Source organism: Desmodus rotundus, chromosome 3, assembly GCF_022682495.2.
Source record: "Desmodus rotundus isolate HL8 chromosome 3, HLdesRot8A.1, whole genome shotgun sequence".
Classification (NCBI taxonomy): domain Eukaryota; kingdom Metazoa; phylum Chordata; class Mammalia; order Chiroptera; family Phyllostomidae; genus Desmodus; species Desmodus rotundus.
The window spans coordinates 83,197,084-83,219,110 of NC_071389.1; the positions used below are offsets into that span (position 1 = coordinate 83,197,084).

The window sequence follows — 22,027 nt, forward strand, 5'->3', positions numbered from 1 at the left end:
CTGTCCCCATGGAGATGTCACTTTACTCAAAGCTCCACAGCCAACCTGGGTCCTCTGAATCGGGAAATCCTCTGTACAAGGCACGACCTGCATGCATCTGTTCGAGACCCTTGTTTTATGTCACTGAATTCTCATTCACATCTTTCCACAGATTCTAAATGCAGTTAATCTTATTTGAGTTACAAAAATTAGCTCTGTTTATTAAGGCTTCGGGCATGTTTAAGTCCATTCATGTGCTTTAATTAACATAAAAGCGACCCACTGTTGAGGGCCTGCAGAACAAGTCAGGTTTGCTGGGTCCGCTGTCTCTGTGACTAAAATCTGGCGAAAAACGTCTCTCATGGAGTTGTTAGCCTGCTAGAAATTTGAGACTTGTAAGGAAGAGGTTCACATGTGGACTTAGGGGTTTTCAGGTAGCAGCTCCTTTAATTAAGTATAAGTCAGAGGTGACATCCGTTAGCAAGCACCGCTGTTGGATGCAGTTGTTGCTGAATGGCCATAAACTCTGCTGACGCAGAATGGAAAGTGGCTCAGAGCCACACATGGGGTCGGGAGGCTCTAACCCACTGCAGTCAGTGGGAGGAGGAGAAGACATTTCCCACATTACTGACACTGGCCGTCTGCTGACTGTTTATTCTCAACTGCAGCCCTGAGACTGTGGGACCTACTAAGAATTGTTTAGTCTCACAGGTGCATGAGACTCTATCCACGGACAAAAGCATTCTGAAGTTACAAGCTGTACTGCCATACAGAATGACTACATGTTTAGTCTGTTTTGAATGCACTGTTACAATATCTACAATCCATAGACGAGATGGCCCCAGACTGCTCATGCTCCACTCATATGAACTAAAATGATAGGGGGGAGGGGACAGTTCAGTGGCATGTTGGTGACACTGTCACACCTACTTTAGAACCTGTAAATATTTATATGAGCCTGTCTCAAACCTATACCCATCAGTAATGAATTCACTTAGTACCGTTTACAAAGGGAAACAGACAAAAAAAAAAATCACTCAGTGTCTGGGTCCCTCATAAAATCTCCATAAGTAAATTATTTAATACCTTCTTCCTGTTTTAAACTGATGTTATTTCCAAGGACAAACCTATACAATTTTCTTTTACCTGAAACATACTCAAAGAGCAGAATTCCCGAGCTGACTAAACATTGAAAGCACTAGGAGAGCTTAAAAAATGTACATATAAGTTTAAATTATTGTGCTTAACTCTTTACTAAGTCAGAATCCAAGGGGAGGGAAGCACTGAGAAATTTCTTTTTAAAATCTCTCAAAATCTCCAGGAGATTCTGACTCAGTAGGTGAACTCTGGCAGCCTGCTTTGGGAAGCAGCGCTGATAGCAGTTCTTCTTGAACTTCAGGTGCATCGGAGTTACCTCCACTGTAGTGGGACCGGTCTGATTCAGAACGCTGTGGGGGAGGGGGGTCTTGAGATTCTGTTCTCAGGCAGTGCTGATCCTCAGAGCTCTCTGAGCAGCCAGGGTGTAGAGTTCCCTGTCTATAGGTGTGTATCCACCTACCTGCCATCCTTGTGGTTGCGTTGTGCCTAGGTGTCCATTGCAGGGGGCACCCTCTGCCCCTCCAGCCCTGCCCTCTTTCCTGCCGTCCTCCCAATCTCTTCTACCCTAGACTAGCTTTCAAACAGAGGGTTCAGCTCAGGGTTGGAGCCTCCCCTCCTGGTCCCTGCATTGCCTTCTGCAGGACTGGCAGCAGCAGGAAATGAAAGTGCATTATGTGGTATAGCAGGCTTAGGAAGACAATTCTGTTTATTGTTAAGGACTAAGAAACAAAGTCTGGAGATGCTCTGTACAAGTGGTGATGAGCTACTAAAGAGGGGCATGGTGGACAGGAGACACAATAATACATAGCATTAATTTGAGTGAACACCAGCTCTTCATTCTAACACTTGAACCAAGGAGAGACAGCTGCCTTTTTTCACTAAGGCTGCAGAATAATGGAAACCTCACTCAATTTATCAGTTTCTACAGGGCAGGCTGAGCAAGAGGTTATTGTTTTAAGTTGATGCAAGAGGCCATTCGTGGTCTGTTAGGAGCCTCCATCCCAAGCACAGAACGGATGTGGAAGGTGGTCCACGGTTGCTGATTGTGGCTGGTGGTGGTGGTCTTTAGGTCTTGGGCTTCTCTTGATTCTCAATGATAAGCTTGTCAGTTGAATACATTTGGCCAATGTGGACCTGAAGGGAAAGGAAAGACACATGGAACTCCATTAGTGGTGAAAAGCCAGGAAGAGCATCTCTAACACTTAAAATGCAAAAGTCTGCCATGACAGGGCTGTTCCCTGCTGGAAACTGCACTGTGGGCAAAGTGTGGTCACCAGATTTGCCTTTGCTAATTCCTGCACATCAGAGCTGAGCTGGCTGTTGTACTGGCGACTCAATGGCTGTGCAGTGAAGATAGAGATACAGGGCAGGGTTCTTCCTACCAGTGAAAGGCTGGTTCCCTACAGAAAAAAAAATTTGTTGGGTGAAAGATCTGGCAAACCCTGTAGGAGGCCGGCAGGGCAGCCCCAGCCCCTTGTCTTTGGGGAACGAGCAGTGAACCCCTACTGTACCAGACACTGCGCTCTGGTGATGTGTGAAGACGCGACTCCTCCGCTCAGAAGCTCCGCACTGAGGAGCAGAGACCGACAGGGAACAAGAGGACTTCACTATGACCCAGTAGATGCCAGCAAAGAGGGCAGCACACAGGACTAGAGAAACTTAGAAGGAGATGGATCTTAAGCAAGGCCTCAGGAGTACAGCAGGCTGAGAAGCGGGAGCCAGGAGAGGGGTGAGAAGCGCATTCCAGATAGAGGGAAAGGCCCCTGCACAGGTAGCTGTGTATGAGGGCACGTGACGCACTGGGCTTATGGAGAATGTCAGAGACATCATGAGCAGAGAGAGTGGACGGGCTGGGGTAGAGAAGAGAGAGAGTAAAAGGCAGACTAAGGCCAGATCATGGATGCTAACTCATTCTGAGGAAAATTCTGAAATGTTAAAAATAGAAGGTGAGATTATTTTATCTCATTGTGAAGGCAAGAGCCTCAAAAGAGTACAGGTGAGAGATGATTTTGGCTTGAACTAAGGAGGTGACAGAGAGTATAGAGTGGAGCAGACCAGAGAATTACTTGGGTGACAAACAAAATGGGGAATCAAACAACAGTAAGATCAAGACCGACCTGTGTGGATATGATAAGAATCACTATCTGAATTTTTTGGTGAGGAAAGACGTCTCAGAAATCAATCCACGAAGAGCAAAGACTCGAATCTATCTAGTGCTTTTTCCAAAAGGCTGCTCCTCCACCAATTCCCCTAACAATGCTGACTTCTTTATAACATTAATTTCACGTCACTGTAACACAGTAGTAGTAATCACAAATGAAGGGGTGCAGTAGAATATTTATTAAAATTTGAGGTAATCAACCATATATGTAATTGGGGCCTGCCCAATATTCGTCTTTCCTTGAAAATGTATGTTTGCATACAAACACACAATTTCAAGAAAACATTTTATTCATTTATTTTTAAAAAGATTTTATTTATTTACTTTTAGAGAGAAGAGAGGGAGAAAGAGGGAGAGAAACATCAATGTGTGGTTGCCTCTCACACGCCCCTTACTGGGGACTTGGTCTGCAACCCAGGCATGTGCCCTAGACTGGAAATCGAACTGGTGACCCCTTGGTTTGCAGGCCAGCACTCAATCCACTGAGCCACACCATCAGGGGCTATTCATTTATTTTTAGAGAGAGGGGAAGGAAGGGAGAAAGAAACATCAATGCGAGAGAGAATCATCAATTGGTTGCCTCTTGCATGCACCCTGAGCAGGGACCGAACCCACAACCCAGGCATGTGCCCTGACTGGGAATTGAAATGGTGACCTTTTGCTTCACAGGCCAGTGCTCAATCCATTCAGCCACACCAGCCAAGGCTGAAAGAATATTTTTAATAACTACATAATATTCTATTGCAAAGAAGCAGCATAATTTATTTACTCATTCTAATTTTATACAATTTATAAAAGTATAAATCTTTATTCACATCTGTTTTTTCTTATAAAAGCTTCCTAGAAGTGGAAATATTAGGTAAACAGGTCTGAATACTTTTATAGATCCTGATAGAGATTACAAAACCACTTTCAAAAAGGTTTGTTTGTCCAGCTGACACTGCCTTTGGTGGACTGTGTGAAGGTTGGGCAGCTCGTTCAGCCACAATACAAGCACGTCTCCTCCCACAGAACCACTATGCACGCTGTGTGTGCTGACGGCCACCTTCCCAATGGAAGGGTAAGAAGAAGAACACAGGGTTCTCCTGCTGTGTGGCCCTTCAACTGTGTTCCTGACAGAGACCCCCACTAACATAGTTTTAATATAGTATGTGTTTCCCAGAGTCCACCAATATAAGGATGGAACCTTAGGGGGACAGGTGCTCTCTTGCAAGAAATGCAGCTGTGGTATGGAGGACCCAGTCCCAACTCACTCCCCATGAAAGGCTCCAAAGGAAGTTGCAGAATGAAAATGAAGAGGTGATCTAAAACTCCAAGTTTAGGACATTTTAAATCAAAACAAACCTTCAAATTTATAGTCCAGTTTGACTGAAGTATGAATTAGATGTTTAAAATTCTATTAAGATATGACACTTCTATGGCCAATGGGGAAGAGAAGGGAAGAATAACTAAGATCTCAATGTTAGCGATGTTAAGAGGGAATAAAAATTAATATCTTTTCATCTATCCAGGCCCCTTTGTCTGACATTTACAGTCCTCTAATGGTCGCTATCCTCCCATGTGCCATGAACTTCTCACTGATGCCACGAGACCTCGGGTCTTGCAGCTTCTGTGTCTTTGCTCCACCAGGAGCTACTCCACCAGGAAATACTCAGTATCCACTGAGAAAAGGCCAATTCCACCCTTTGGGACAGTGGTTGAAGATTCCCTGGAAGCACTTACTATATAATCTGTGCCACCCATGTGACACTGGTTTGACCTTGTACTGTCACCATTTGTATGCCTGTTTCAGTTCCTTTACAGGAGTATCAGTGACTGACAGGGAATAGGAGAAAGACTCAGCTGCCCCACAGCATAGGTGAGGACTGTGCCAGGTGCTCGTTAGTACTTGACAACTAAAAATACCAGTCTGGTATCCCTGTTTACAAGGCTCTATGTCCACTAGTTCAAAATCCTAGATCTATAACTGATCATGAAGTGCTTTGTGGTGAGTTCCTAGTGGAAATAGGGAAATGATATAGGCAAGTCAATGAAAATAGCGACAGGGCCATTTACTGTTAACGAAATGTTTAATCACTGTTAAACAAATGAAATGATTTAAATTCAACCCAGCTAGAGGTTGAAAGTTATAATCCAAGGGTATACAGGATTAACCCAGAGCAATTACAGAAGAGGCGAGGGAAAAATATTCAGCTCACAAAGAGGGAAATATTAAAATGTTACTTCAACAAGGACGATAGAGATGAGGCAATAAACGTTTGTGGAACAGTTCTGTTGCATTTATTTGGGCTATAAAATGTGTCAGCACACATCAGGGGGCCAGCTGGGGATGGATGCTGCAGTGCTAATGACAGAGCATGTCACTTCCAAGCTGCAGGTGAGGGGAACTGGCTGGTCAATGGAAGTGAGGAAGTGCAATTAACAGCTTCAATTTACAGTCCCTCCAGAATCTCAAATTGACTTACACAGCCACATCAGACTATTACTATGCATAAACTGGTCATTAAAGCCGATCACACTTCTATAAACGTTAGGACTTGGCATTAGAGTCCATTAGGAAAACACACAGATCACTCAACTGCAAGTAGATGGGATGACTGGATGGCCTAGAAACATATGAGCTCTGAGGCTCATTAGACGAATAACCTGCTGGGGAAACGTCTTCACTGCTTACTCATCTGGAGCACTGTGCTGTCTCCTGTGCGACACACCTCAATCTGATTTAGGCTCAGAGGAGCTGGGCTCAATCGCCAGGGGAAGCGGGGAGAGGGCAGTGGGAACACTGAAGTAGGGCCTCTGCTACTTCCTGCATACTTCACTGGGTTGTTATGGGAATCAAATGATATTAAACTTGAAGAAAACGTACCATTTGCCCCAAATACTTCCTAGGGCCCAAATACATTAAATATCTTTAGTCTGTTGGAGGTATGATATAAGAATAGTACCAGGCATGTGGTAAGAGCTCGTTAAACGTTACTTATGTGCATGGCCCATCTACTGTCAAGTTGGAATACCAGAGGATCTCAGGTCTTGACCTCAAGGATCTCCAAGGCTCATCACCTCAGCTGTGAGAGTCTATGATTTTGTAATATTAAATCCATCCACACTTGTGGAGAGAGGGTGCCAGGGATATCTGAGACCACAACCTGGTTTTGAACTTGAGCTTCGTGAGCTGGACTTGAGTCCATTCTTTCATCAGCTCTGCTCTGAGGACATAGTTTCCTACCCAGGAAGGGCCCATAATGTTTTTAGCTGGTCAGAGCAGTTTTGTGTGAGAAGGAGGGGCCCTCTATGCTGAAAGTTATGGGAGAGATGTTGACTTCTGGCTCTGCTTGTGAAGCTCAGGGGTGGACTGTCCCTGCTCTCTTTCCTCTCTGAGGATGGGAAACCACCAGGCAGGGATCACTCCTTGTCCAATGGGCAGCACTGCCAAATCTTGCTTTTGGCATTGTAATGATTAAACTACTACTACTCAAAATAACGATGATGATGATGATGACGATGAAAGTAATAGTTAACATTTAAAGAGCACTTATTGTAGCCAAGCACTGTTCTAAGCATTTAATTAATTTAATCAATCCATTAAAAATATTTACTTCTTTTAATCTCACAACACGTTACAGGAAGATACCATTATCATCATCAATTTATAGGCTTTTACAGGCTAACTCCATTTATGGTGTCTAATTTCTATATCTGGAAGGAGTACAAATTCTCAGATGGCCTTGCTCTTCCATTTCACAAATAAGAGGCCACCATCTCAGTGGATCCTATTGAAAATATGAGAAAAGGCCCTGGCTGGTGTGGCTCAGTGGATTGAGTGCTGGCCTGCGAACCAAAGGGTCGCAGGTTCGATTTCCAGTCAGGGCACACGCCTGGGTTGCTGGCCAGGTTAGGTCCCCAGTAGGGGGCCTGTGAGAGGCAACCACACTTTGATGTTTCTCTCCCTCTCTTCCTCCCTTCCCCTTTGTCTAAAATAAATAAATAAAATCTTAAAAAAAAAGAAAATATGAGAAAAGGCAGTAACGACAGTCACAAACACCACCTACACCACACACCTAGACATAACCTTAGTAAGAAATGTGTGTGATGTTTAGGAAGAAAACTGTAAGACTTAGAAATCTAAAATAAGTTTGAATGAAATGAGAAAATTCAATGTTCATGGAGAGACTGAATCATATAAAATATCAACCTTTTGCTGAATTAATTTAACACAACGATAAAAAAATTCCAATGGGATTTTTTTTGAGATATTTGAGAAAATGACTTTAATGTTTATTTGAATGAATAGAAAGCCAAGGATAAGAACACTTTGAAAACAAAGGTATTAAAGCATTTCTGAGATACAATTAACACAGTGTGGCACTGGCCCAAGAAGAGAGAAATGAAAAGAATTGGAGAATTAGAAACCAGATCTTAACAAGCAGAAACAGTTAATGTACAAAATCATACTCCCAGGGTGTGAGGCTTAGCTTGAAGAGGCTCTGGTAACTAGAACGTCTTTAAAGTCTCTATGGATCATTGTGTAACTGACATGTTCTGCTCCATAATGTATTTCTGCTCACTTTAGTTTAAAAATGGTCCCACAAGTTGTTGAGTGACTCTGGCCCTTCCAGAAGATGCACTTTATTTATGTGATGCCTTTGAATGCCTCCTCACCCAGCTGGAAGAGGCATATTTTTAAAGTATAGCACTTTCCTAAGAAAACTACACTTGACAGGGGCTTTGGAAAGCTCCCCAAATCATTTGAGCCACCAGTAAAATGAGCCTTCGATGGCAGGATTTCAGCCTCTGGCGTCCTGTCAGGCCGCCTGTCCTGCTGTCTACTACCTGCCCGCCTGTCGCATGGAAGGTGAGCAGGATGTGTGTCCCTTGTCTGTCCACACTGCAATTCTCTCTGGTGAGACTCCAGGGTGGAGAGCCACTCTCACAGCCTTGCCACAGTCAGGTTACCCACTATAACACACTTTTCTCAAGTAGACCAGTTTTATTATCCTTTATGTCCCTAATAATTTTCATTTTTTAAAGATTTATTTTATTTTTAGAGAGAGGGGAAGGGAGAGAGCAGGGAGGGAGTGAGGGGGAGAGAGAGAGAGAGGGAAATATTGACAAAGGAGAGAAACATGAATGCAAGAGAGAAGGAGAGAAGGAAACATCAATTGGTTGCCTCTTGTGTGCCCCCCATTGGGGACCTGGCCCGAAACCCAGGCAAGTGCCGTAATCGGGAATCGAACCGGCAAACTTATAGTTCGCAGGCTGGTGCTCAACCCACTGAGCCACAGAAGCCAGGGCTGTCCCTAATAGCTTTTAAAGAAGCAAATTGAAATAGGAGTACATAAAATTATATACACTCCCCCCTCCAGTCTTTTCCATTTACCAACAAGAGGTTTTATAAAACCTAAACTTAGGAATACAAGTCACATGGTCTTCCTCTAAAAATAGCTCTTGATGCACATGCCTTTTTTTTTTCCTTGAAACCAGTAACATAAGTTGTTTTAAAAAATGTTTATGTAATAATATTACTACTTTTAATTTTGACATCATTTTGTGCTGTACAATGCCTGCAGTGTGCAAACTAGATCTTTGGAAATTCAGCCAACAATTGAACATGCTAGCAGAGGAGGAGGCCAGTTCAGAGAACCTGGGGATGAAAGAGTTTCCTCTCCTATGCACATCCCATCTCCATTCAACTCTGCAAGCCTTGATTTTTAGACACTGGATATTCCTAGAAGGCAGGGCACTGGTGAGCTGACCTTTAATTCTCCTTTGATGTTCCCGGCAGAGTGATGGAGAACTTCCTATCTCTTCCTTAAACCCCACATGACAGTTAATAATTAATGTGTTTCATCCTCGCTAGTAGAGATGAGAGAGAAGGCAGATACTAGATATGTGTAAACCACAGAAACATATGTGGTTATTATGCGGTATTAACAGAGACTTCTTTCACTCTCAAGGGTCTTGGTTTGGAGAGCAATTATATAGTCGCTCTAACTTTTGTCCACTGTTGTTGGATTTCTGGGCCATTACATTATTTTCTGCAAGTTTGATGTTCAATTAAAAAAAAAAGGCCCACCATGTGATGGCCTCTTTCTTTTGTATTCCAGGCTATTAGAGTAAAGGAAATCAAACTATTTTAATGGGTCCCAGAGAACTGTGGCCTCAAAGGAGCCTGAAGTTGTGGGAAGCCAGCAGGGGTTCCCATTCCAACAAGACTTCCTTTTTGAAGAGACGCACATGTAAGGCAGTGGTTCCTAACAAGGAATGGACCCAGAACCACAGGGTCAGCTGTCAGAACACAGGTGGCCTGGCCCCACTCAAGGGGTTTCTCACGAGGGAGGTGGGGGTAGGGTCACGCACATCAACACTACCTTACTCCTGATCAGCACCCTCAGTGAGAAAGAGCACTTCATCTAAGAGGATTCAGGCTGAGCCTTTATTATTATAAATTATTATCAATTATTTTTTCTTTTGCACTGGGTGAATATTAAAAAAAACCCACCCAAGGTAGATATTTACCCACCAGGTGTACTCTGGGTACAGCTACAAGACCAGAGCGGGGGAGGGAAGTGTCTCTGTACCTTGTAATGTCGCTCTAAGATGCCACACTGCTAATGAAGGCCAGGGTTATGTCTTCCTATCTTCTACAACCCGGTCTTTAGAGGTGAATGATTTCTGCCTGTTGGTCCAGACCACTGCTCAGGGAGGGCAGACAGTTATAAAACAGGGACAGGTGCTAGCTGTCCTCTCACCACACGCACTGCTGCGGGATGGGCGCAGAGCTGGCCTCCAGTCCCCTCGGGTTGGTTGTGAAGCACTGTGTAACTAGGGCTCTGAGAGATGAGGTGTCCAGACGCACAAACACACGGTGTTGGATGCTAGCAGCGCTGCATCTCAGCCACCAAGCCATTCTCGGAACTGGGCAGGGCTCAGGACCCAAACATTTCATCAGGATGAAACCTGATACTTCATTGGGATGGTAACAGACTACCAGATGCCCCATCAAGAGTCTGGCCTCTGCGCTGAGCCCCTGCAGCAAGGCCAGAATCCCAGCACCACTATAATTAGTTCCGAGGTGATGCAAATTCCTGGGCTGGTGCTGGGACCCAGGAGTTCTCTGTTTATCAGCTGCCCGGGGAGTACTGGTGACAAACTTTCCAGGATAATTGGGCTGCTTAGTGCTATTTTTTCCTTCAAGGAAACACCTTAGTTTCTGGAGACTCGTGGAGTGACTGTATTTCATTTGGTTTTGCTGTGTCTCCCTCATTAGAAGATGAATGGCAGCAGCGTATGCATGTGCTTAGGCAGTGCGGAGCAGTCACCCACACTGCTCTGTTTGACTTGACATGCTCTTTGTGGGCTTCCAGGTGTGGTGACAGCATTATTTCAGATGTCTGTCACTATCACAGATACACAGTTTTGAGAGCAAAGCACACAGCAGATCCACAGTCAAGGTTACAGCACAAAGAAGTGACACTCAACACTGAAAAGTTTCCAGAGTACAAACCAGAAGGTGCATGCCTAATTTTCTTAAAAACTTCAGGCTTGTGAAATGTGCTGACTTACTGGCCTCTTTAAAAACCTGTCCAGGATGAGTTTGACGCTTTTGGTGTTAAAAAGTCAGGATCAGAAAGCGGCTCCAGATGAGACAAAGAGTATTCCCTCCCCTGCTGTGCTCACACCTCTCCTGGGCCCAGGAGTTTCTCTCCAACCACCACACACTGAACAGTTTCTTCCTTTTTCCCAACAGTTTCTAACTGATGCCACAGTTGGTGGCAGCTGCTCGATGGTCTGACATCATCGAGAAATGGTGGGGAACAACTGAAACAAACCAAGAGGAAATCATAGTCCATACATTTTCCTACAACTTGCCCTTTCTCAAGCTCAGCATCTTCACATGTCAGGACACACAGATCTACTTTCCTTTGAATATCTGCCTTGGATTCCTTTGCTCCCATGCCCGCGGGGACCTGCTGCGTGGTATTCAGGGATGTTAGAATAGATGGTGAGCAACATCATCACTTTCCCAGGGCTTGGGAGCTTCTGGGGATGCTATTAAACATTGTACAACATTGCAGTCTGACATACCAACACATCTGATTAAGCGGGCTCCCTTCTGTCTCCCCTGACCTAGAAGTCAGGCTGAAAAGAGCACCAAAATGGACATGAGAGATAAATACTATCACGAACCAAAACACCTGGCAGGGCCTCAAGGGGAGCAGTGGGTCCAGATTCATTCAGAAGCTATGCTTGATCAGCCTACACCCCAGCACACACTTCCCCATGTACCCCCAGCCGTGAGAAGCCAGATGGCTCTGAACCTGGAAACCTTCTGAAGGAGCGGCTGTGGAAAGTGGGAGGGAATTGGGACAACAGTCATCAGCAGCGATGGGCAGTAAGTTGTGGGCAGTCACTGGCCAATACCTCTGCTTAACGTAACTCATCCCCTACCACTCCTAACCCTGAACCTGTAAGAGAGCCACCATCTTCCACAGGACCCAAAATTGGCAGGGTCTAGGAGACACTGAAGTTGGAAATGTTGGGGGGAGGGAGACCACTGAAAACCCCCCTTGGCTAGGGGATAGGGCAAAGCTGACATTCAGCCACATGTACCAGACTGTTAAAATGCCGAATGACTTCCACAAGATTGGTAAATGACTGCTGCTCAGGGACCCTCCTTTTTCCATTCCTCCCTCCAGGGTGCCTGGACCTCACACTTAGGGTCCCCTCCCATCTCCGTCCTCCAGGTGTCTGCCTTGGTGGGTTGCTGTCCTGTTCTGGTTCAGCTGGCTCTCATGCTGATTGGTCACTGCCTATGCCAGAGTGCTGGTTAAAGATTCTGAGTATCACCTTTGGGGTGGGGACTTTGGAGAATAAGTTTGGGCTATTACTGAAAAGATACACAGTTTGTAGTGACAGGCTACTAATCATAAACCTCATATTTTATTACTTATTTGTAGCATTCTGCAGGGGAGATGTAAAGATAGCTGAACAGAATGGTCTGTATTTTGCTCCAGGAAGTTATTCTGGATAAGGGGGAGAGGGAAGGCCAGAAGCAAGACCATGGGACTGACGAGACAGTTGGCTGGGCCTTCTCTTTTGGTGCCAGCCCAATACGGCAGCTCCTTTGTATTTCTCAGCACTCACAGGGTCAAAGTCAGGGCAGGGGAGCTTTCTCTCTTGCTAAGCCCGTTTCCCCATCCCTGGGCTCTTGTAGGACATGGGGAATTTGCCGTCAGTTTACAAAGCCTTAGCTATCCTCTGAAGCCCAATTATGGAACAAGGCTTCCCACAGAACACCCAGGAAGCGGAGAATCAATATGTGAAGGGCTCTAATGTCCCAAACAGCAGCACCAAAGTCAACACCTTCTGTTATGCAGCCATTGTGTTTACTACTGTCCTCCACCATGTAACTAACAGGACAGACTTGAAGCTTGCCACAAGGTGGATGCTCCGGATGAAATAACCAGTCCCTAACACCCTGTGGAGGGGATCAGCATTTAAGAAGTCAACTGCAGCTTGACTCACTGAAAGAAAGAACCAGGCCTCTGAATCACAAACTGGAGACGCCCTGCCAGTGAGCCAGTGAGCCATGGAGCGGGGCAGGCTGTAGCAGCAGGCGCCACGGGGCACAGGGCAGCCTACCTGTGGGTCGGGGGCTGGAGAAAGCCTGGTATGAGACCGCCCTCCACTAACCAACCCATCTTGGTGCCCTCCTGGCTTTCCCAGTAGGGAGGCAGTGAGAGGAGCTCCCTGCAGCTGCACCTACCTTGAGGACACAGTGGATGCAATGTACAAAAGTGGCTTTTCTGTGGATACGGGCTTTTTCTCTACATGGCCTCATTTTTAACTGATAAGGGGAAAGTAGAAGGAAATTAATGTTCCTGACCCCAACTTTTTGCCATGGCTGATTTTAAAAAGATCCTGTGACTGTTCTCTTCTGTTAGGGCTACTGCAATCTAGCATGACTGGCCCATACTTCACTTTCATTTGCTTCAGTTAAATCATACTAAAGCCATTTTATTAAGAACATGACAATTTGGACTTCTGGCCATGATGGAGGTGTAGGTAGATATACTGTGCCTCCTCACACAACCGAAAGAAGGACAACAACAAATTTAAAAACAAAAAACAACCAGAACTGACAGAAAATCGAACTGTATGGAAGTCCGACCACTAAGGAATTAAAGAAGAAACATTCATTCAGACTGGTGGGGGGGTGGAGGTGGGCAGCTGGGCAGAGAGGATTCAGGGCAAGGTGGCAGCTGGCAGAGCAGGCAATCCAACATTTGCGCGCAGATAAACTGGGAGGAACAACTGGGGAGCTAGACAGACAGTGCAACCCAGGGATATAGCACAGGGAAATAAAGTCTCAAAACCCCTGGCTATAAAAATCTGTGGGAGTTACAGTGGTGGGGGAAACTCCCAGCCTCACAGGAGGGTTCGTTGGAGAGACTCACAGGGTCCCGGAACTGTACACAAACCGACCCACCCAGGAATCAGCACCAGAAGGGCCCAATTTGCTTGTGGGTAGCAAAGGAAGTAACTGAAAGCTGGCCGAGAGCTGAACAAGAGGCATTGTTCCCTCTGGGACCCCTCCCCAACACACTGTGCCACAAGGCAGAGACGTGGGTTGCCCTGCCCTGGTGAATACCTCCGCCCCTTACTAAATAACAGGCAGGCCGAGACAAAAAAAAAAAAAAAAAAAAAAAAAGCCCCAAGTGAAAGAATAGATCAAAGCTCCAGAAATAATACAACTAAGTGATGAAGAGATAGCCAACCTATCAGATGCAGAGTTCAAAACACTGGTATTAAGGATTCTCACAGAAATGGTTGAGCATGGTCGCAAAATAGAGGAAAAAGTGAAGGCTATGAAAGTGAAATAAAGGAAAATATACAGGGAACCAACCATGATGGGAAGAAAACCGGGACTCAAACCAATGGTTTTGACCAGAAGGAAGAAATAAGCATTCAACCAGAACAGAATGAAGAAACAGGGATTCAAAGAAATAAGGAGAGGCTTAGGAACCTCCAGGACAACTTTCAACGTTCCAACACCCAAATCACAAGGGTTCCTGAAGGAGAAAAGGAACAGCAAGAAACTGAAAACTTGTTTGAAAAAATAATGGAGAACTTACCCAATCTGGCAAAGGAAGTAGACTTCCAAGAAGTCCAGGAAGCTCAGAGTCCCAAAAAAGTTGGACCCATGGAAGGACACACCAAGGCACATCATAATCACATTGCCCAAGATTAAAGATAAGGAGAGAATCTTAAAAGCAGCAAGAGGAAAGGAGAGAGTTCCCTACGAAGGAGTGCCCATTAGACTATCAGTTGATTTCTCAAAAGAAACCTTACAGGCAAGAAGGGGCTGGAAAGAAGTATTCCAAGTCAGGAAAGGCAAGGACCTACATCCAAGATGACTCTATCCAGCAAAGCTATCATTTAGAATGGAAGGGCAGATAAAGTGCTTCCCAGATAAGGTCAAGTTAAAGGAGTTCATCATCACCAAGCCCTTATATGAAATGCTAAAGGGACTTATCTAAGAAAAAGAAGAAGATCAAAACTATGAACAGTAAAATGATAAGAAACTCACAACTATCAACAACCAAACCTAAAAACAAGAAGAAAAACAAAGTAAGCAAACAACTAGAACAGGAACAGAATCACAGAAATGGAGATCACATGGAGGGTTATCAGTAGGGAAGGGGAAGAAGGGGAGAAAAGGTACAGGGAATAAGAAGCATAAATGGTAGGTACAAAATAGACAGGGGGAGGTTAAGAATAGTATGGGAAATGGAGAAGCCAAAGAACTTACATGTATGACCCATGGACATGAACTAAGGGGGGACAGAATGTGGGTGGGAGGGGGTGTGCAGGGCGGAAGGGAATAAAGGGTGGGGGATGGGACAACTGTAATAGCATAATCAATAAAATATATTTTAAAAAAGAACATGATCATTTTATACTTTGTGTAATAATTAAATAATTAATCTCTGATCAGCACTTCAAAGCTTACAAAGTATTCATGTAATTTATTGGCTAATCGGGCCCTTGTAAGGTGAGCAGAGCAGGCACCACCATCTCTGTGTCACACTTAAACAGGCGACAGGTCTGAGAGGCAAAGTCAATTCATCCGACACCACAGGGTTCATACTTCTTACTCTGACTAGAAGCAAATCTGTAAATTTTAATCCTGTAAATCTCAGTTAATTCTGTGAATACAGTGTGGATTTTTAAAAACAGTGTTAAAATTAAAAACAACCAACCAACCAATCATAATCTCACCTCCCACACCTACTTTGTTTTTATTTATGCATACTAATTTTGTCACATTTAGATATGAAAAGCTAAAAGTACTGTTGGCAAAATATTATGTACATATACTATTTCATGTTGTTAATCTAGAATTCTAATACCAACACATCTCCCCATGTTTCTACATAGTCTTCACAATTCTAAATGTTAAACAGTGTATTTCAATAGATCTGCCATCAGTATCATTTTTTAAGGAGCTCAGCTGAAAACATCAGTTGTAGGTTAAGGTTCATTTATTTCCCTCTCTCCCCTGTTTTAAAATTTTGGAGGAGAGATTTTTTTTTACCCTAGAAAAAATATTACTTTAATGAGTTTATGCTTTTTTGGCCTCTTTTCCTTTCCTTTCTACTCTTACCTCTTTTACCCTTTACCCATAAATCTGAATGGGCTAAAAGTATGATTTCAGAAATATACATCTCTCATAGATGGAATCTCCAAGAGATAATTATTTCAATTCAGGAAAATGAGGACACACTTTCAATAACCACTACAAGAGCATAAAAGCAGCCAATTAATGTAGAATAACCAGCTTGGTTGACTTGGTCTTGAGATCGAGTCTCTGTCTGTCTAGGAAGTCTTCCCTGACCCATGTCCCTGCTTGGCTCCCTCCAAAGTGGGCACACAGCCCCTCACCCTGCTGAAGCCTCTCAAACTTTGGTGTATACCGAGATTTAATCTCTTTGCCAACCTCCAGAGATTATGTATTAACAGATCTGGGACGAGGTGTAAGACTATGCTTGGGAAAACTGCTCTGGGCCTCACAGCCTTCTGTACTGTCTGTCACGGCATCACTCACACTGCCTTCGTATTTTATGTAGTTTATGTGTTTGTCTCTGACATGAGGCTGTGAGCTCCCTGAAGTCAGGGGCTGTGTCTGTTTCATGTCCCTAGCACCTAGCAGTGTGGAGTTAGTTTCCATCCTATTCCTTAATGAAACTGTATTCTTGTAAGAGTCTGGAAGCCAGCCCTCGTCAGAGGAGATCTGTAGAACAACTTTTGTGACCTTGTGACGTGGCTGGCATAGCCATGGTAAGGAGATAGGGCCCTTGCCCCACCTCAGTCCATTCTCTGCAGCTGCTAGAATCATGCCTTATGGATCACATGTAAGTTCCTGGCATAGAAACCTCTGTGGTTTTACTCCCTCTTAAAGAATCTTCATACCAGGCTGAGCTACCTTTCTCCCCCTTCAAAGCAACTAAGTAGCAAATCACTTGCTACTGTTGCCTAAACATGGAACCTTGCATCTAAGCAGCCTGGGTCTGAGCCCAGCAAACGCCCCCATTAGCTATCCCTAGTGCTTGGCATGATAACTCAGTCAATCTCTGCTGAATGAACAAAGGAATCCCAGAAGGAGGGGGCACAGTGCAAGATATCTGTGTAAGCCCTGGTGGAAGAGGAGCAGCACCCAGTACCTGAGTGGGTACCAGTCAAAAAAAGCTGAGCCTGGAAGAGGAAAGCTCCTTCCTCAGGCAGTCCCTCTCAGGAGCATTCTTCATGTTGTTTAGGAATAAAACATTCTAATTATACTTGTAAACTAGAGAAAATCCCACATCAGAGGTACTCACCCATTTCCTACAAAGAGTGAAACTTGAATGCTTTGATGATGCTCTGTATTTTCATTTCCACAGTTGAGTGCCAAACTTAACCTGCTGTAAATAGCTTTCCTTTGGACCAATGTCTTATTTGCTTTTCAGTTCAAACAAAGTAGATGATCCACTTCTCTCATCAAGAAGAAGGAACCCTGCCCTACTCTGGATTCAACTCCGAGGGCATGGCCTAGTCAGGGACAAGGCCCTGTGTTAGAGCACGGTAGTTGGCAAAGAAGACCTCACCCGTTTCTCTTTCCTTTCCACACAGTTGTTCAGAGCACGGGTGTCAAACTCATTTTCACTGGGGGCCACATCAGCCTCGCGGTTGCCTTCAGAGGGCCGAAGTAATTTTAGGACTGTATAAATGTAACTACTGCTTAACTGTTAAGGAGTTGAAATTACATTACTCCTAGGCATATGCTCAAGAGAAATGAAAACATATGTCCACCCAAAAAGGTATTGAAGAACAGGCACAGCAGCACTATTCACAATAGCAAAAGGGTGGAAACAACTCATCACCCAAGGAATGAATGAATAAAATGTGGTCTATTCAGACAATGGATCCATGTAATGGAATATCATTCAGCTGTAAAAAGGAATGAAGTACTGACACATTCTGTAACATGGATAACCCTTGAACACACCATGCTAAGTGAAAGAAGTCAGACATATATGGCCAAATATTGTAAGATTTCTTATCTATGAAATATCTAGAATAGGGGAAACTATAGAGACAGAAAGTAGATTAGTGGTTGCCAAGGGCTGGGGGCGGGAGTGAGTAGAAGAGACTGTGCACTGACTCCCAGTGGATATTGGGTTTCTTTCTGGGTATTGAAAATGTTCTAAAATTGATTGTGATGATGGTGGTATAGGTCTGAATATACCAAAACCCACTGAATTATACACTTTAAATGGGTGAATTGTATGGCGGGTAAATCTAAAAGTCAAAAGATATTAAAAAAAGTCTTCAAAGAAAAAAGATGTTAAAAAAAGTCATTAAAAATGATTTGTGTTCATAGCTTCAATACTGTCTGTACTTGCATTGTCCTGTTGGCCATGTGGTGTTTTAGCACTTGAAATAGGTCAGTCCACATTGAGATATTCTGTGAGTAGAAACACACCCTGGGTTTCCAAGAAGAGCACTGTGAGTCATGTTCATATATGGGAGCAGGGAGCCTCTCTTTCCCCTGCTCCTGGCTGAATGTGGGGGTGGCCAACTGCAGTCACTGAATTGCAAAATAAGGGCACCCATGGCCTTGTGGATACAAGTATTGTCTTTAGCTCACCAGTCATTATGGGCTAAATTAAGCTGTCAAACTTGATAGTGCTGAACACACTCCCTTGGGCAAAGTCAGAATTACAAGGCTGCCTGGCTGATCCACAGCAGAAAACAAGGAGCCGCCTCTCGCCTTCCCTTTTCAGGAAGAGAAATTCTTTCTGAAGATTCCGGGGGCCACTCTTAATGAACTGACTGTCACTAAGAGGATTTGGAGGTTATGCTATTCCCTTCCCCGCAACCATTTTGTGAACTTGTCTTATGGGCCCACTCCCTACCGTATTCTGTTTTCCTCTCTTTGCCCATGCTTCCTGATGTTCTTATGCCACTTTGGAAGTGAACTGCCATGTGGGGATGACCGAGCTCATCAATCTTCCTTTTACTTACATTGTTGAGTGAGGCCCCATCTCAATGGCGAGCAGGGTAAGTGGATGCTCCCACAGAGACAGGGCCTTGGGCTTCTCTCAGACAACTCGTGCTCCTTTGAAGACTTGGCTTTGCCTCCCCAGAGCCTCTGATGTGCAGCTCACACACACACCTCCTCATTCCTCACAAAGGACTCTTCTTGGTCATGAGCGGAGTGGAGATTATCTCCACATCAGCACTTTCTCTAAGGGCTTAGAGGCAGTGAGCAGCCTCAACCCTGCCATCCACCAGCCATGCTCCCAGAACATCAAGGACCACTGTATATGCATGTGGTATGTCCACCCCATTGGGGTCTAGGGATGCAGGAAATAGTGGCATTGAGTTCCTGGACTCTGCAAAGGATTACCTTATGTATTGATTGCTGCTATACCAAATCACCACAAACTGGGTGGCTTAAAACAATACAAATTCTCCAGGGGCCAGAAGTCAAAATTCAGTCTCACTGGGCTGAAGGCAAGGTGTCAGCAGAACTGGGCCCTTCTGGAGCTCTAGGGGAGAATCTACTTCCTTGTCTTCTCCAGATTCTATTGGCTACTTCTGTTCCATGGTTTGTGGCCACTTCTTCCACCTTCAAAACACATCCCTCCAACCTCTGCTGTTGTACATCTCTTTCTCCCCTTCTGTAGTCAAGTCTCTCTCTGCCTTCCTCTTAGAAGTAACATTTACAGATTCTAGGGACTAGGAACTGAACATCTTTGGGGCACATTATGCAGCCTACACCATACTTTATGGTTTTGGTTGAAAACAAAATTCTTAAAACTTTAACATGTCTTACTGTAGAAAATGTGAAAATATAGCTCTAGGCCATCCTTACTTTACCAGCCACAGTGAAATGAGAGAGTAGTAATGGCACAAGGCAACCCAAAAAGGCCCAGATAAAGAGATCAGGCACCAAGAAGACACCAAGAGGAGGGGGCATGGAGAGGGAGGGAGGTGCCTTAAAAGGTCTCAGTTGGTTAAGTAATTGGAATATGCTTTTCTTATAGATCATATTCTAAATTTCAATTAGTTGTCATTATAAAAACTAAGTGAATCTGAAATCTCTGTTAAGAATGCTGGAGAAAGGGATTCTGGGAGCTTGTAGAGCTGAATGTACAATGCTTTCCTTCCACTAGCAAATCCAATTCCTCTGCCTCTAAGAGAGACATGAAGCTGCTCAACAGGCACAGCAGCTGGCAGTGAGGTCTTGGGCTGGGGGGTGGGGTGTTGCAGGGAGACTTCATGAGAGCTTCTGGGGGACCCTGCAGGGCCTATAGAGAAGCACTGGGGTTTCTGGGATGAGTGGGACTGGAGGAGGTCTGTGGACCCTGGGAACCTGGCTGACATGGGCTTCTGGTTAAGTGGGCTTTATTAGTCAAGGAGGAGCTGAAGAGCAAGGCTGATGCTCCCTGTTTCTGAGGCTGGGACTGCCTAAGGAAACATGGGAGCAGGAGGACTGGCAGCTGCTGCCACTGCAATCCCACTGGCTGCCCCCCACCCTGGGGGGGGGCAGGGAACCCTTCCCTTTTATCACTTAGGGAACTGCAGTCCTAATGACTTGGGGAGCCATTTAGGGCACTCCAACAACCAGACCTATCCCCAGTGAGGAGAGAAAAATGATGGTGCACCAAAGAGAATCTAGGGGTCAGAGAGAAGGATATTGACCCAGGTGTCTCCTCCAAAATAAAGCTGCTGGGCAAGGTGGACGACAAGCAGTACACAGTAAGAGCACTTAGAGTGACTCAGGAAGAAACAAGAAGTAATAAGCAAGGAACACACTAATGAAACTTATGTATGTAGGGAAATAGAATGTTCTGATGGGAAGAACAGGTGGCCTTTTTATTTTTTCTTTTTTTAAATTTTTATTCATTCATTTTAGGCAGAGGGGAAGGGAGGGAGAAAGAGGGAGAAACATCAATGTGCGGTTGCCACTAACACATCCCCCACTGGGATCTGACTTGGCCAGCAACCCAGGCATGTCCCCCGACTGGGAATTGAACCAGCGACCGTTTGGTTCACAGGCCAGTGCTCAATCCACTGAGCCACACCAGCCGGGGCTACAGGTGGCCTTTTTCAAATAATTATAAAAAATAGTATGCATCTAATTATAAACATCAGGCTACAGGAGGCAATTATCAAGGGGATAGAAAAATAGAATTCCCAAATTAATAAGAGGGAAAAAGGAATGAAGCTGTTTGATAAAACCACCAAAAATAAAGAAAGGATGAAGAGAAAATAAACTAATAAATAATAGAATGAGATGGAAGGAATAAAATCAACTCTATCATTTTATGAAATGTGAATGAACTATGACAGACGACAAAACAAAATTCTAACAAAAGTGATAAAGACTGAAAATCAAGAGACAGATTAAGATATATTGAGCAAATTTTTGGGAAAAATACCTGTTTATATTAATACTAGACAAGGAAGAGTTGAGTTTAACAGCATAAAATTGAATAATGAGCAACATTTACAAAAATGATACAGCAGATACAGTAGTCATAAACTTGTAAGCACTAAACAAGACATCAGCTAAGTATATAAAGCCTAACCTATTTGAAATGAAAGGAGAAACTGCTAAAAATACAATTACAGTAGCAAACTTTGATATTCCTCTTTCAAAACTGAATAAAGTTAGTATGTTTAAAAAGGTAATGACACAGAAAATTTGCATAATACAATAAACAAACTGAATACACATAAATATACCTCAAAGAAAATATTAAAAAAACTTGTCCATAAAATGTTTAAAACAAGCACTAAAAAAATTGGCCAAGGCCTGGACAGGAGGCTTAGTTTGTTGGAGCGTTGTCCTGTACACCAAAAGGTTGCAGGTCCGATCCCCAGCTGGGGTGTGTACGGGAGGCAATCGATCAATGTTTTTCTCCCTAAAACCAATAAATATATCCTGGGGTGAGGATTAAAAAGATAAAAATAAAAAAACTGGTCAAAGACTTGGACAAAGAAAATATTAAAAATGTTCTCAGACTAATTTACTTTTTATTAGATTTTCAAATTAGCTTCCACAGAGTTGCCCAAAGCTTTCATTTAGAGCAATTTCTTAATATGTAATTATTAAAAATAACATTGTAGAAAAATATTTAATTACTGAAAAATAAATGTTGAGTAGGGTAAATGCAGAATATAAATCATAATTGAGGAACAATCATTATTTGCTTTGGTCTCATAATATCATCCCTTACT

General features: G+C 44.0%; 1 protein-coding gene across 3 annotated transcripts in view; it reads right to left on the bottom strand.

Annotated features, from left to right (window-relative positions):
• Positions 1 to 201: 201 nt before the first annotated feature.
• The window catches only part of LYRM4 (LYR motif containing 4), a 171,282-nt gene continuing 149,456 nt past the window's right edge, over positions 202 to 22,027 (bottom strand). The window contains exon 4 of one of the 3 annotated variants that reach the window (XM_045189092.3): positions 202 to 2,211. In XM_045189092.3, coding sequence (XP_045045027.2) covers positions 2,064 to 2,211 — 148 coding nt within the window. In that variant the 3' untranslated portion in view covers positions 202 to 2,063. The remainder of the gene's footprint in view (positions 2,212 to 22,027) is intronic. The other 2 variants (XM_024552284.4, XR_008426367.2) reach the window with 2 other exon arrangements.